The sequence below is a fragment of the Takifugu flavidus genome, chromosome 18, assembly GCF_003711565.1.
Source record: "Takifugu flavidus isolate HTHZ2018 chromosome 18, ASM371156v2, whole genome shotgun sequence".
Taxonomy (NCBI): Eukaryota; Metazoa; Chordata; class Actinopteri; order Tetraodontiformes; family Tetraodontidae; genus Takifugu; species Takifugu flavidus.
Genome location: NC_079537.1, coordinates 2,077,053 through 2,092,550, shown reverse-complemented (window position 1 = coordinate 2,092,550; position 15,498 = coordinate 2,077,053). Strand labels below are relative to the sequence as shown.

At 41.0% G+C, this 15,498-nt stretch overlaps 1 protein-coding gene across 1 annotated transcript; it reads left to right on the top strand.

Moving 5' to 3' along the window:
* The first annotated feature begins 2,064 nt into the window (after positions 1 to 2,064).
* eve1 (even-skipped-like1) lies at positions 2,065 to 14,134 on the top strand. The gene is made up of 3 exons (XM_057015425.1): positions 2,065 to 2,182; positions 11,085 to 11,329; positions 13,110 to 14,134. The coding sequence occupies exons 1-3, from the start codon at positions 2,065 to 2,067 to the stop codon at positions 13,593 to 13,595; spliced, it is 849 nt and encodes a 282-aa protein (XP_056871405.1). The 3' UTR covers positions 13,596 to 14,134.
* The last annotated feature ends 1,364 nt before the right edge of the window (positions 14,135 to 15,498 follow it).

Sequence of the window (15,498 nt, the reverse complement as noted above, 5' to 3'; positions counted from 1 at the left end):
CTGTTTGTGTAGAATATGTTGAGCAGCACCCAAAAAGAAGGTTCTCCGAGCGTCCTGTGCCCCGCGCGTTCCGCCTGCTGTTCCCAAATGACATTTCTTTCTTTGATAAAGGCCTATCGAAGCCCTGGTGTCTGTGGGTCTTCTCTATTCAATGATAACACAGACTGAACTTTGTCAATAAGTGAGGAGCCATTAAAGACAAACTATCATCCACATATTGGATAATTTGTCCAAATTGGGTCTCTGCTCCATCGTGATTAATGTTGGCTGAAGACTAATTATTAAGGGACTTGAACGTGAATGACATCTATGGACAAACTCAGTTCAGATTTATTACTATTATTATTATGTGCATATTGTTCTAATAAAATGCCTAAGAGAACATCTTTATATTTACCATCACTGGGTGTATTTCCTGATATCCATTACAACTCTGAAAGAAGAATCTCTTTCGTCTCAGGTTTTACTTGAGGTTACTTTTTTCGCTCTTTGAAGTCAAATCTGACTATCCAACTGAACAGAATCAGTAATTTATTGCTAATGAAGAGAATCAATGATTGTGAAATACTTTTCGATTTTAAATTTAGGTAATTGTGTTTTGTGAAAACTGTCATAGAATCAGTTATTACTGAAGAACAGAGTGGCCCAGTTTTTGATCCTCTTTGGGAGGATAAATCGAAGTTTAGAATTGGCAAGTCGATTCAGTTCGAACTGAACATATAATTAAAATAAAAGTCTTATATATTTAAATCGACTAGAAATTCGTTTTCAGGCGTCTGCAGGTAGAGCGGCAGTAGACTCAGAACAGCCTTTTGTTGCGTTTATTTGATCATTCATTAATGATTAAAGGAAAAGCAAAGAAAATAAGTATATGAGAACCATTTGTTAACAAGTGAGTTTAGTTATATGAGACCACATGGGCGTGTCTGCTGTGAGCTCTGGCGTTTGTTGAATATTTTTGATCTTTTATTTTAGTGATCAACTAAAACTGGAATTATAAAACGACGACGCTGTGAAATAATCTCTCTGTTCATGGGCTCATTCTACCCAATATGTCATACCGCCATCAATTAGTGTCAGGTAATTCAGAGAAGAGCTTTAGAGGACTACGAGTTAATTAAAAGTTAGTTTGGGTTACACAGATTGAGAAATATATAAATTAAATTTTAATGCAAAACAGGGGGTAGATACTGTACTTTGGTGGTATCGTTTTTTTTAAATGAAAATAAACAGATGTTAAAATAAGAAAAGGCAATTTTTATTCCCGTCTGTCTGTTATTGACGTCATCACCTCAGTTGGAAGAAACTGCATCAAGAGAGTGTTTTGGAAAAATTCTGCGCACGTGTATCGTCAGTATATTTCGTGCTCAGTCGCGATGTTCCCTACTCTCTGTGGCCAACAGGAGGGAGCCTTGTACCTCCATCTCTGCAGCTCAGGTGTTCATTCCTCTTCCCTCACACCCCTAATACAGAGGTCAGACTTCCCTGTAGTTATGGTGCCAAAATGAAAACAGCACCTGATTTATATGTCCCAAAATGACAGATAGTGTCAATAATATTTGTCAAGGAACACTTCCCATCTCACTTGATCAGGTGATGCTCCAAATATTAGTTAAAACAAACAAAAAAATAGTCATCAGGTTCCAGTGAAGGCATCACAAGCAATTTCTAGGAATTATAAAAAACAATCTCGATTGTTCTGAAAGCTAGCAAGAGAACAGAAAAGAGAAAGTAGAATAAAGAATAGTCCTATGTGGTATTAGGACTATAGAGGTTATGGATTATGCCTTTACCGAGGTGAAATATTGCCAAAAACATCAAGAAAAGTCAAATGATATGTTAATTATGTAGGGACATATTGGACATGCACTGAGAAACAGTTAAAGTTAATATAGGGATGTTCTTGGAATACAAGTTGATATTTTTTTATCAAGTGTTAAGAGACTTTATGTTAAGTTCAGCACACTTAAGATATGTTAGTGGAATGCATCCATCAGCCTTCAGGTTTCTGTAGCATCTGCCTAGTGGGACAGAAAACGATCAGCAGACTCGGTGACTGCCGTCATGGGGAATGTTGTGAATTATACTGAGACACCTTTCTTTCCCGGGGGAAACTGGGGCAAATGGGGCACTGCTAAGAAGCCCATTCGCAGCATCTCAATGGTGAGCCATCTGGAAGCTGGTGAGGATGACAGGGTTCATGCTAAACATACTTAATTCTCAATGCAAAGCCAATGACAAAGTTCCAACCGGAGTGTCCCGGAGAGGTCCTATAAGCTGCTCCATGGCATTTAAAGTTGATAATTGTTTCCACTTCGGTGTTGTTGATATAAATGGTACCCACCCTTCTTTGTCCCATTTTATTGATGCTTACTGACATGGCACCAGCTGGTCATCATCCTTACCCCTATACCCTGGTCCAGGTGAGTAAGTGCTGTCCATATTGTCAAGGCAATGACATTTTGGGGGATCATTGGTGGGCTTCATTGGTTTGTATGTGAATTAAAGAGGTCCAGGGTATCAAGGGTATCAAGAGAGAGATGTAGGTGTGGAATTTGACTGCCCACTCAAAGCATTTAAAGATGACTAAGGTCTGAATGACAGATAGTCATTTAAAGACAAGGATACTGCCAGTTTCCTAAGGACTAACAACAGTTGGCACAGGTGATTGACTTAGACCAGTTGTATCCAAACCAGTCCTATAAAGGCCACAATGGAAGATGGTTTTCTGTCCTACCAGGTTAAAAAAGAAGGCTTTCACCAAGAAAACCAGCAATACAGATTAAAGCTCCAGTTCAGCTAGTAGGACAAAAAGCCATGACTGATTAGGGTACTTATCAGACAGATTTGGACATTTCTGGCCTAGATACATGTCTTATCTAAGAGGCAGGCAGGCAGCAGGCAGCAGGCAGGCAGCAGGCAGGCAGGCAGGCAGGCAGGCGGCAGGCAGGCAGGCAGGCAGGCAGGCAGCAGACAGACAGACAGACAGACAGACAGACAGACAGACAGACAGACAGACAGACAGACAGACAGACAGACAGTTGTTTATTGTGCTGGAGCCTCACCTTTAGTGACCCGGTGAGAAAGGTAAGATAATCAGGAACCTGTAAAAGTTAAGAGACATGGGATGTTCTGAACAATCAAACACACGGAACAACAAACTACATCATCCTTCACATCTGTATATATCTGCTGGTTTGTTTACCCTGTTAGTTTATGGATACTGTGTCCAACCAATATGCTGTAAGTGTTACGTATGAAAGAATAACAATTTTAACATGTTTGTACAAAGCTTAGTATCTCTGGAAGCAACAGATGTTTTATTTCACAAGAAAAATGTGCAAAACATCAAACAAAGGAGCGAAGCATGAATGTGGGGTGGTAAAAGTCCTTACATGAAGAGTTGTAAAGGTCATGGCCCCAAGATAAAATGTTGCTATCATGTTTGACTCTACTGAGATGAGTGAAGAACAGACGACTATGTAGACAGTTGAAATGCCCGAGGACGACAATGTGATGAAATTTGGAAAGCGGAGAGCTCCAGGATATCTCACGAGGGAGTTTTAAGGCACTTCACTGCCCAATGCTAAATGGCCATAGTCAGAATTCCGGGTGTATTGTCAGAGTCGTATCCCAGTGTTCGGTGATTGTGAGAACAGAATTGTAAGACCATTCACAGTGAAAATCTCAGCATCTCCATCATGACAAAACAAAGTGTCTTGCCTTGGAGTTTAAGTGTAGCGCTTAGTTAGCACTGCAAAGAAACAGCAATGACTAACAAGCAGCTTTTCAGTCTGGAGGAAAAAGATGAGTTAGAGAAAACCCACAGGAAAAAAGCAGTGATGTGAAAAGAGAGGAATTCCCACCGTGCTGGAAAACAGTGTAACATGAGCATCCTGACATTTCTAAGAGTTGTCCTGCTGATGTGCAGCAGCATCTGCTTTTACTGACTCAGAAAACAAAGCCAAAGAATCAGTGAGCAAACAGAAGATCGCATCTGGCCAGAGCTGTAATCAGCAGCAGTCAGCTGAATCATATTTTTAAAAAGGGTCTTAACTGACACAGGCAATGAGAAACACACAGCGCTAAGTGAGAATGAGCTGCTGCGATGACATAAGTGCAAAGAGCATCTCGGAGAGAACTTTTGGGGGGGGGGGGGGGTCACGGGGAAGGTAGGATAACTGTGCATATGGACTTCATTCTTTGATTATAATTCATTATACTTGCACAGACATAGACCAGTAATAGTGTAAAACAAGCAAGTTGTTAACAAACTACAGTTCACATGGTGTCACTGACAACTTTCAGAGCTCCAGACACAGAAGCATCTGTACTAATTTCTGTATAAATAGATTACAAAGTCATATGTTTAACAAAAGTCACACCCATGACAACGCTCAGCTATTACACACGACACTTAATGCTTTTCTGTTACAGCCATTCTTCCGTGCCCGACATCTTTACAGCAGTTGACGTAGAAATGGAGTTTTAAAAGAACAGTGCACTTTTTGTAAAATGTAAAATGGCACAAGTCACCTTTGTTAAAAAAAAGTGTATAATTCCGTAAAGGTTTATTGATTTTACCGCCACCCACCAGTAGAGGGCAATCATGTTGTTTAGACTTTTAATGTGGACAATATGCAACATATGTAATAATGTACGACCTTTCGTGACAGAGCATGCATTATAAATAGAAAGTAAGTAAAAAAAAGTGTTATAACATTGCCTGCGTGTACACATAAAACTTGCAATCAAAAATTTCAAGTAAAGGAAAAATAAGAATTGAAGCAATGACATTATCATTTAAGGAAGAAAAACTAGATCACACCGATACCTTTATCATGCACACTTCATTGTCAGAATCATGGAGGCCGAGGTCATAAAAGCACCAAATCCATCGTCAGTTATTTCCCTCCGGCGTAGCGATAAAAGGCTAATTTGGCCGAGCCAATCATTTATCAAGAAGATGAAAGTCATTAAACTCTGAAGAACAGAGGATATTTGCACGCTGGACTTAATTCCAGTGTGGAAAGATTTTTATACTTGCTATAATTCAGTACAGCTCACCAGGTAACAGCCTGCTAAGTAAGGTGAAGGTCAGTTCAAGAATTAAAAGCAATGCTGACAACAAATCAGTAAGACCAGACAGAGGACAAGGCACAAGTGTGCACGGCAGACTGAGCACAATGTGGGAGGAAAAGAGTGGCAATAAAATAGATCCAGTAGACATATGTTTTACAGATACAACAGTGTACTTTGATCATTTGATCAAAACTAGCAGTTCACTGGCTTAACAAAGAGGAACAATAGAGCGAATTGCATCCATAAAAAGTCCTGGTGCTGAGGTTGAAAACAAAGTCTCATCAGTATGCACGGTCACAAATGAGGCTATTTATGCAATTACAGAGAAAAAAAAGAAATCTTTTGTTGGCATTTGCTGGAAAGCCATTTTTTCCCCTAGCATACGTTTCTGATAGAGAGCCGATCACAGCGCAGGCAACAATAGGGTGATCTGTTCTTCAGGGGAACATGTGCATGAATATCTTCTTGATTTGTGAACCACCATCTTTTTGCATGAAGGAATTTGTGCGACCTCATGACCTCAGCAAAGTTGTCATTGGAGCCTCATAGTGATTTGAGGACTTTGCCATGGAGCTAAAAATGTTGGAGGAGATCATTAGTGCCTTCCTTTCCGAGGTGGAATCAGAGGTTTGCAGCACTTCATTAAGTGTGTTTACATGAGCATTGAAATCAGACTGGGTTTATGCAACCAGACTTTCTGTGTCCAAAGGAGTTTGTAGTAGCCGGATTATGGGTGGAGTCAATGCGCCCCAGGCCAAGGTAAGGTAGCAGCAAGGCAGCGGCCACAGCTAAAACAATGGCATCAATTTGTATGTTCTGCTTCAGGAGCATCTAAGAGCCACCATGAGCACTGTGTTCATGGAGGTGTATGCGGTGAATGTACAGTATATTACAATGTCCCTCCTCCAGAGTCATTGGCATCCCTTCCCCAGCTAGTTGCTCCCCATCTTTTTGAATTAAATCCCAATATGGGGTCGCGCCCATCCATGAACTTTAAAATAATGGGTTCTTTCAGACACAGAGGCGTCTGGGGCATCTCCACATCGTTCCAATAATACTTGGCCATACTGGTCACTACGGGGTTCTCTTTGTCAACCTTCTGCTTCCAGGTCAGCGTAATATAAATGAAATGTTGCACATGCACAGATCACATAGGCCACATACTCTCGCAATTCGACCCACAACCGTGCTATCTGCGGTGGTAGTCCATTTGGACTACTCGGGGTGGATTTTAGTCCATTTTATATAATCCAATACTGCAGGAATTTGGTTTCCTTGTGTATGTGTAAAAGTAGTTATTGAGTGGCAAAACTGCTTGTCTTGACTTCTCGCTCATGACTGATGGAGAAACTGAGGGTGGCATGAACATGGATGGGGTTTAGCATTAACAGTATAGGCATGGTGACAGTAGTGAGGGTGATCTGCAACAAATTCCATAACTCTAAACCACTCAACAAATGCAATCTTGAACTTTCATATGGGTTTTAATATTCATTTCTTAATATTACCAAGCAGCTGGTTAAACGGCATATTGGACCAGTTATCATAAGTGCATTAATGGATTCAGCATGGAAATCATTTTCAGGCTATTTTTGATTAATACTGCGTATTAAGCAACGAAAAACAAGCCAAAAATGCTATCATTTTTTCAGTCAAGTTTGCTACCCTAAGTGGTCAAGTATAGTTCATTTCATTTACATTTTAAAAATAATCTTTCTTAATATTCATCACATATATTAATAAATGTAGTATAATTGATAAGCGGTAGAGGATGGATGGATGGTATAATTGGCAAACTCTTAATTCATTTAATATAAATGCAATACAAGAATGTTGTCATCTTTTTCAGATATTTCTGTTGACAAAGTGGCGTTTAAAGACTATCTGGCATAAAAGACAAACTGCCATAAAGCTTCAGCCCACTGCCACTGCAGCATGTCAGACAACAGCACTGACAGATTACTGTTGGGGCCAACATGGCAATAAAAATTCTTGAGACTAGTAAGAATACTTAAGCATTTCAGATAAAAACATGAGATTAATCAAGACTTTCAGAGCATGGGTGTTTTTTGGGGGAGATAACACACATGTTTTCTGTAAGTGCTTATAATACATTGGCAACATGTGCAACCGTGCTCCACATGTGCAGCAGATGCTGCCGAGGAAGAAAACGATGCAACATGTGCATTTTTCCTCAAGTATGGATATGGTGAACAGCGTTTGATCACTCGTAGAAAAGGAGATTTTTGTTTTGAGGTCATGGGAATAAAGTCTATAAATGACAGCTCCTGACCTTGATTCCCATGACTTCGCACTGAGATCAGAGCATTTATCCAAGCACCAACACACACAAGCCATTTTCACTTTGTTCAAACGTCTACCACCAAGAGACAGAGGAGAAAACTGGATTTCTCAAAGGGGCAGGATAAAAGTCAGGCTACTGGACCTCTAATGCTAAACTGATTAAAAACTAACATACCGCTAATATGTCTTTTTGGGCTATTTAAACTGCAGAATGGTTTATGAGATGAGGTGCCCCAGCACAAACTGGGAGGCTCTAACCCCAGCAATGAAAGTGATTAGGGATAAGTAGCAGTTACTAGAAAATGAATGAATGGAGTTAAAGCAGTTAACATCCAACACGCAGCAAAAATTTGTGACTGGCTGGAAATCTTTGGAAGCTCACACGGAAAAATGGCCAAATATGTGACGATGAAACAAACAAGACGCTGTATGAAGAAAAACGCTCTGTTCATACAGCGTAAGCAGGGAGGGGCGAGAGGCCGGGTGGCTCGGGAAGCACAACTTTTCCTTTAGAGAGCCAGAGGGTTTAGCTGTAAAGTCAGAAGCAGAAGTTTGCATCATCCAGGAAGTTTAGTTCTGGAAGGGATTGATTCTCAGTGTGTCAGTCAGGACCGTACCAACCGCCTCACAAATGATGGCTCTGTTCTGGGGATTCTCCTCAGACAGCCACGCGTGAGAAATGCTTCTCTATCTATATTTTCCACGTCATTATTGTATTAAAGGTAACCGCAGGCACCTTACAACCTATAACGCTTACAACCTTTGTACATTCCTGGGGTTGATAGCTATTGAACAATGAAAACAACCAGCTACGTGTTAGCTACGTGAAGTCCACGTCATCTTCTGAGCAAATATTATTTTCTGTGTCAAATAAAAGAATTTTGACCTTCCACGAGGAAACGTCTTTCTGATCTTTCTGAACCTTTATTAGTTTTAACACCGTCAGGCTTCAAATCATAAAATTTGACGTCTTTAAACTTTTCAATGTAATGCATGGTGAAATCTAATCTATCTATAGAATCAGCATTTATTTATTATTTCCATAATTTTCATGACGAGTCTATGGACAATATGAATTTCTAAGCATGAGAGTGGCTTGACTGTAGTTGCACATGTTAGCATACAAATATGCAATAATGTAAACATTTTACAAATAGAAGAATCAACTGTATAGCTTCATAGTGTGACAGACACTATTAATTATGACATTTGACTTGTTCAATATTATTTGTTTACGGTTTCGCGGTTTCAGCTAACCAAGTGTTGTTAAATACTCATGAAGTTGTAGCAGTACTCATAAACCATCAGACAGATAAGAAATAAGCAGATCACAGACTACAGATACATTTTAAAGAAAATCTATGCCTGATAACACATGAGATAACACTTTAGATCTTTTCTTTGAGGAAAACATGACATAGCACTCTAAAATGACACTGACAAATAAAGAAAAAATTCTCTATATTGCAATTTACATTGAAATGAGTCTGGTTTTGCTCTTGTTGCTGTTCTACAATAATTAGTGAGAAACCAGACTGTTTTAAACAAAGTAAATTTCAACTCATGAAGGAAATGATACATTCTTCCTTTGGTTTCTGGAAGATTCCATGTATATCCAAGAGATTTTCATACCTCATGTCACAGGCTCATAAATCTTTTGTATGAAATAAATCACAACCTGTAGACACATTGCATTATTTATTTTGTTACAGCATTTCTGCCCTTTATATTGTCAGGGTTTCTTTTTTAAATTTCTTGTTTGTTTGTTTGTTCTGACGAGGCATATTTTATTACTGCTCTGAGAAATCGCTTTGTATTTAACTAAAAAACTATAGTAAGGTCTATGTTTCTCATCAGAAATACCAACTCAAAACCAAAAAAATTTAAATGTAGAATTCGGGTTTAAATTCAGCATTAAAATCCCGCGTGTGACCAGCGGCGTGCATGAGATGGTTTTGTCATGATAATCGCCAGCCCTTCGTTGAGTGGGCAGGATTCTTTTATAGCACCTGAGCGTTTTTATAATGATAAATTTCCTGCATGGAGCTGTGACACCACCCTACCTGGCGTCTGTCTGTCTCTGTCCTCCGCCGGTCCTCTTTATCATCATCTGGCCCCTGGATTAACAATCAGCGCAGATTATAGCCATAATAAGATCCAAAACACAGGCTCAAGGGTCATCTTCTACTGTAGCAGCGAGGCTGTGCACTTACAGGATCGCACTTCTACCTCTTCTGCTCCTGATATTACCTTATGGAAAGCTCAGTTCATCTCTATCGAGTCCTACTAAAGCGTTGATTATAAAAATTCATCAATTCGATTACATCAAACTTGTAACACTTTAAAATAAAATAGACATCCATTACAGATTGCTTTTAGAATAAGAGCTTCTATGTGTAAAATAAATAGATAAAAAAGGTACAGGCATCCATTAGTATCACTTCTCCACCTCGGCCAATTTGGAGCCATTAGGCCTGTAATGATTGACTTCCAAACCCGCCAACATCAAACGGCGCGCAACAATGCGGGTCTGGCTGCTGTCTCTGCTTGTGCGTCTCTAATTCTCCATAACAAAAGTACAAAGGCCGAGACAGAGACCAAAGGCTTTATTCCTAAACACCTTTAACACCTCTCCGGGCCGCGGCGCCGCGTCGGGCCGACGCGCGCACCCCGGCCCGTCTGGAGCGCCTGTGATAGGGGCAGAGGAGGCGAGGAGAGCGAGCTCCAGACGAGGAGGAGGAGAAGGAGGAAGACGGGGAGGAGTGGGCGACGAAAACAACCTGAAAGAAGCGTGTGTGCGTGTGTGCTGGGTGTGCGAGAGTGACAAGAAGAGAAGTTTTTTTGGTCAGTCGGCAGCAGCATCTTCGCTGGGGGAAATCTCCAGAGCAACGAGAGGAGGCTTATTCGATTTAAGATCGTTGTTTGACCAAAAGAGAGTCAAACTAGGAGCCAAGTGTGCGTGTCTATCACAGCAGGAACGTCCTCATGCGTAAGTAGGCTATGTGTAAAAATAAGTTCGCCAATTGGTTCTTTAATTTTAAAAAGTGGAGTATTGTTTTTGCCTTACGGGAAAGTCGAGACTATGATTTGGTTTTTTAATATTTTTTTCATTGTAAATTGTTAAACGCTACAAATTACAGACCACACATATAATTAGCATCATTAGGTTTTTTATTGTCTGGTGGCCAACTTTAATGTTGTAATATAATAACCAATCAATAATATTGATTAATTTTCAGCAGAACTATTACCTCTATTATCCCTTTTGAAAGCAGAATATTCAGTTAATATTTGTTGTTACGTTGTGCATTTTCTCCAGTTAAAATGTGACGAAAATACTTCATTTTACTTATACATCGACTTTATTTTACTCTGAAAACACAACTAATTTGGGGAGACTGTTTACTAAAGTCTGCCAATTCTTAACCGAAGTTTGTTCACTCTGAAACAGAGAGCGCCAACTTAAAGTTAATCAGAGTTTATGATAAATCATATTGAAATTGTCATTTTGAAATATTTTAAAGAGTAGATTTTATTTACTTTATTTATTTTGGCGGGCGGGGGGCGTGAACTCAGTGCACTTTTAACTTTTTAAAGAAATAAAAGTTGGTGAGAACTCCCTTAAAGCGCCGCTTCCAGGCTGATCCAGGAGCCGTCGGAGCGCTCCCACGTGTTCTCTCTCTGCTACGTCATTGCAGTGTCGGAGGGCAGACAGACGCCGGGGTTGGCGGCCGCGGCCGTCACGCACGGTCCCGCCGGAGAGGAGCGGACGGAGTCGTGCCCGCGCAGCGCGCTACTCGACCAAAGTCGCCGTCACCGAACAGCGTTCACGCGTGAGCAGCTGTCCCGCTTGGAGCAGGAGTACGTGAAGGAGAGCTACGTGTCCAGACCCCGGCGCTGCGAGCTGGCCACTGCGCTCAACCTGCCCGAGACAACGATTAAGGTGACCGGCCAGCCAGTGCCTCATTAAAATAGGAAGAACCCAGCACCAGGAGTCAGTCTGGACCCCAGTGAAAGATAAAGATAGATCACAAAGCCTGTCGGACTATAACTCATAATGTTAAGCCTTAAAGTAGGCCTACATTGCTTAATTTCTCATTAAATTAAAAAACAACAACAACATGTATCTCATATTTAAATAGGCGAGAAGCTACTTTGAACTATTCAGCTGAGATGATTTATTAAAAAGTTTTGGACTTAGTATTGAACATACGAAACACTTGTCAAGCTCCTGTTGTAATTCCAAATAAAATATAATGGAAAACTACCAATCAAACAAAAATCATGCATAATTTATATTTCCTGTATTTGAGGCAAATGTGGCACAGTGAAAAATTGCATGATTCTTGTGGTTTCATACGATTTTGGAAACAATTTATTTGACATTTGCAGAAGGAATCAGACATGAATTGTTAAAGAAAAGTAAGAATTTAAATCTTCTATATTTTACTCCTATTGATAAAGTCCTGTCATACTCCCTTTAGAGTCCTCAAAAAAGTTCACTTTATATCAAATTGGATTGCACAAAAGCATACAGTTAGCGTAACTAAAGATAACGTTCATTGAAGAAACCAAGGAGGAGCTGAATTTTAGAATACTGATATAATTAATTATCCAATCAGTCTAATCTGTTTAGCAAGTCATCATATTTAGACACACAACTGATAAACACAGTCATTAGTGAGCTAAAGAGATGTTTTGAGTTGCTTCTGATTATATTGGCTCAAGCCACCACCCAACAGCCGTTGCAATGCTAAGCTAACAGGAGACTCGGTGTAGCCCCATGCATGTTGGCTATGCCAATTTTGGGGGGGTGTTATAGGTTCAGTGAAATTTAAAATGACTGCCTTAAGTCTTAATGCTAAGCTAAGATAGATGCTGCTCAGCAGGCACTGAAGCAAATAAACTACAATTTGTATTTTCTCAGCAATTTACAGATTTACGCAATTCTGAAACGAATGAAAGGAAATTAAACCAGGGGGGTAAAATCAATTAACTATTGATGACCTTAAAGGTTTACCACGAGTTATTTTTAAAAAAAAATCTTTTCTGGTGTTACATTTCAATCAGCATGTTAAATTAAGTATTGACAGGTTTAGCAGTGGCAAACATTTGACATAGAGGCCCAGTGGCCCTCTGCAGCAGCTTTACCGGGCAATAAACAGACCCACCTTTCTGCCAGCCACCGGAGGGTCTTTTATGAAGGAGCAAGAATGCGAGGCGAGGTCTTGTAAATGCTGCCACCTGACGTTTTAGAAGCACAGCCTTCCGGAAGATTCTACGAGCTGGTAAACTAGTCAAAGGCTACGCAGACAGAAGGCTCGGTCTCCACTGCAAAGCTTCAAGGTGGTGATGGTGCAGCAGAGAACAGGAGCCGTCCCCGCGCACCATCGTGGTGACGCAGACCCCAACAGCTGCACCACACCATCTCCTACAGCACATTTACGCTCCGTTACACTTAGCTGTTGTTGGAAAAAAGCGGTTCCAACTTCCACTGACAACCTCTGCCACATACAACCGAATCCTGGTCCTGAAACGGGCTTCTTCAGCTTCAGATGAGTGGCTGTGAATTAGCATACTAGCACCAAATGTTACGTGCTCGCTTTCTGAGAGACTTCTTGAGAATCTTGAAAGAACCTTGATTGGTTCATCTGACGTCACTGGCAGCGACTAGTTTATTAATCGGGATTATTGTTGTGCTATTATTGTATTTTTGTCTCCAGGTTTGGTTCCAGAACAGGAGGATGAAGGACAAAAGGCAGAGGCACTCCTTACCGTGGCCTCACCCCCTTGTCAACCCCCTGGGAGCGCTCCTGATGGGTCGCTCTTCGCCTTCCTCCGCCTTGCCTTACCCCTTCCTCCCACCGCATCTCCCCCATCTTCCCCTGCACCACCACTACCCCCTGGCCCTCTCCTCACCAACATCCTCGCCTCATAGCCGCTACAGTGCACCCCTGAGGTCTCTGGAGGCGATCCGACTCTCCCAGTACCACAACAGACCGGGGGGGCTGCCTCCATCCACGGCGGCCATTTACCCCTCGGCTAGCATCGTGCACCACCCCACTTCGTGTCCCTGCCCTCTTTGTTTGCACTGGGGCCCAGAACAGTTGCTCAAAGCCAGAGGGGAGCCGATGGGAGCGCACCGGCCACGCAGTCCAAAAGCCAACATGCAGTCTGCCGGCCCGGAGCGGAAAGAAGAGATGGTGTAACAGCAGGCAGATGCCCCTCCAACACTTTAACCAAGCTGCTGCAGGCAGAAAAAACCAGCAGAGCCCACTGAGTGACTGGCCAAGAACCTCTAACACACCAGTGAGTGAGCTCATTCCTCTATAGTCACGTCAGTGGTGCTCCATATGCAATGGGATGTTTTCAGTGCAATTATTTATTATGATAAAATCACGGTCATTTAAAATCATCCGTTAATGGTGGTTTTGAAATGACGGTTATGAAGTTCCAATTTTTACAGAAATATTCTGGTAATTTCTCCTTAATGTGAATTATGTTTATCAGCCTCACATTTAGTCTTTGCTGTAGTTTAATGTGGGGGACAGTTTAGAGATTGGTTGGGTGTTTTTTTTGTTTTGTTTTTTTAAGTTTTGCTATAGATGAATCGTTCTTCTCACAAAATCTGATTATTAAATGTTTTCAGAGAACAGCACATGGTTGTCAGAGGAAAAAGCTTGAAAACACATGTAGCACAATCCGATCTACTGTTCCAAGCACAATAAAACTAGTTCCAAAAAGCCCAGTTGCACCTGCGTGTTCTGGTCTGGTGGTTTTCGGTTTCCTCTGAGGGGAGCATTAAGGACTACTGCTGTTATTTATTTGTAGCTGCATTCACTGACACTTTCAGCCGCGTTTATCACAGTCACAGCTGCTGGAGCAAGACGGCTGGTGACGGGACCAAAGCACAGCTTTAACATACATATCATATATCATCCAACATACAGACGAGGAGTCAGGGTGCATTTAATTTAGGTCAGTTTAAGGACGGCAGGCGAGACCTCATCTAAAGCTCACGTTGGTTTAATCTGGACCCTAGAAGAGAGGCTTGCCGGTGAACTTTGCCTGAGTGTTCCTGATTCAGTCGGGTCGCTGTAAATGTTGTATACGTGTCATTAAAAGAGCTTGATCTATATTTCATGATAAAGCTTTCCTTTCTTTCTTCTCTGCCCCTGTTGCCTTTATGGTAAGTTAGGCTAACAAGAAAAGCCGAATCAAGCTAAAATAAAAAGTAATGTTTTCAAAAATAAACGGTTTTCTGATTCACTGGACTGAAACCTTCACATTATTGTTGTAGGCTGCTCTGAAATGTGTTATTAAAGCAACATTTAATCTACTCCCGCAGTTCTTTCAAATGATTCTGCCTGAAATTCATGAATCGAAGGTTTGGGTTGAGGGGAATATGAGTTGCTTTTTAAATGGGCCAAGCGCATCCTTGTCTTAGATCTGACCTTCTTTAAGTGATCTTCTTTTAACACCTCACCATAAATCTCTACACAACAGACGCGAGCTTTGTTTCCTTGCTCAGGACCACACCCGCAGCAACACACGCAAACACACCAACGTGTGTGTTTGCTCAGGTTGCACAAGAGGCAGTACAGGAAGAACCAGATCCCACTGGAGAGCTCTCTATCCCGGGCACACGGGGCATCGAGGCCTTATATGGCTCATGTGTGTCATCATTTCTATATGTAATGGGTTAAGTTATAGTAGTGGATAGCTTTTTATGATGATTTCATGTAATTTAAATAAGGAAAGCTATTGATCGATTGATAATTAAATCACGAGGAGGAACAAGTGAAGATAATTGCTGTGTTTGGTGAAACAAATCAAGGAAATACATTAATGTGAATAAATCTATAGTAGAAAGGAGGTCACACAGGATATCTGGAAACGATTCCTTCAGAATTATTAGAACAGATAGAATGATGCTCCCATTGTATCATGACAACATTCTGCTTGAGTTTAATTCAACTACTAGAGGAGCATCTATTTTTAGTATCATCTAAGCCTAAAATTTGAAAAAGAACTAGCTAGCATCCGTACAGTGTTGTCCAGTATAATGACCAATGTGTCGTTGAAGGAAATTACCTTTACTTGTGTTTTTTT

What these genes read in the sequence shown, in the direction of transcription:
- eve1 (XM_057015425.1), top strand. Translation starts at nt 2,065, where the DNA reads ATGGGGAATGTTGTGAATTATACTGAGACACCTTTCTTTCCCGGGGGA. An exon ending in GGTGAGCCATCTGGAAGCTG is followed by an intron (nt 2,183 to 11,084) that starts GTGAGGATGACA and finishes ACGTCATTGCAG; the next exon opens with TGTCGGAGGGCAGACAGACG. An exon ending in TGCCCGAGACAACGATTAAG is followed by an intron (nt 11,330 to 13,109) that starts GTGACCGGCCAG and finishes TTTTGTCTCCAG; the next exon opens with GTTTGGTTCCAGAACAGGAG.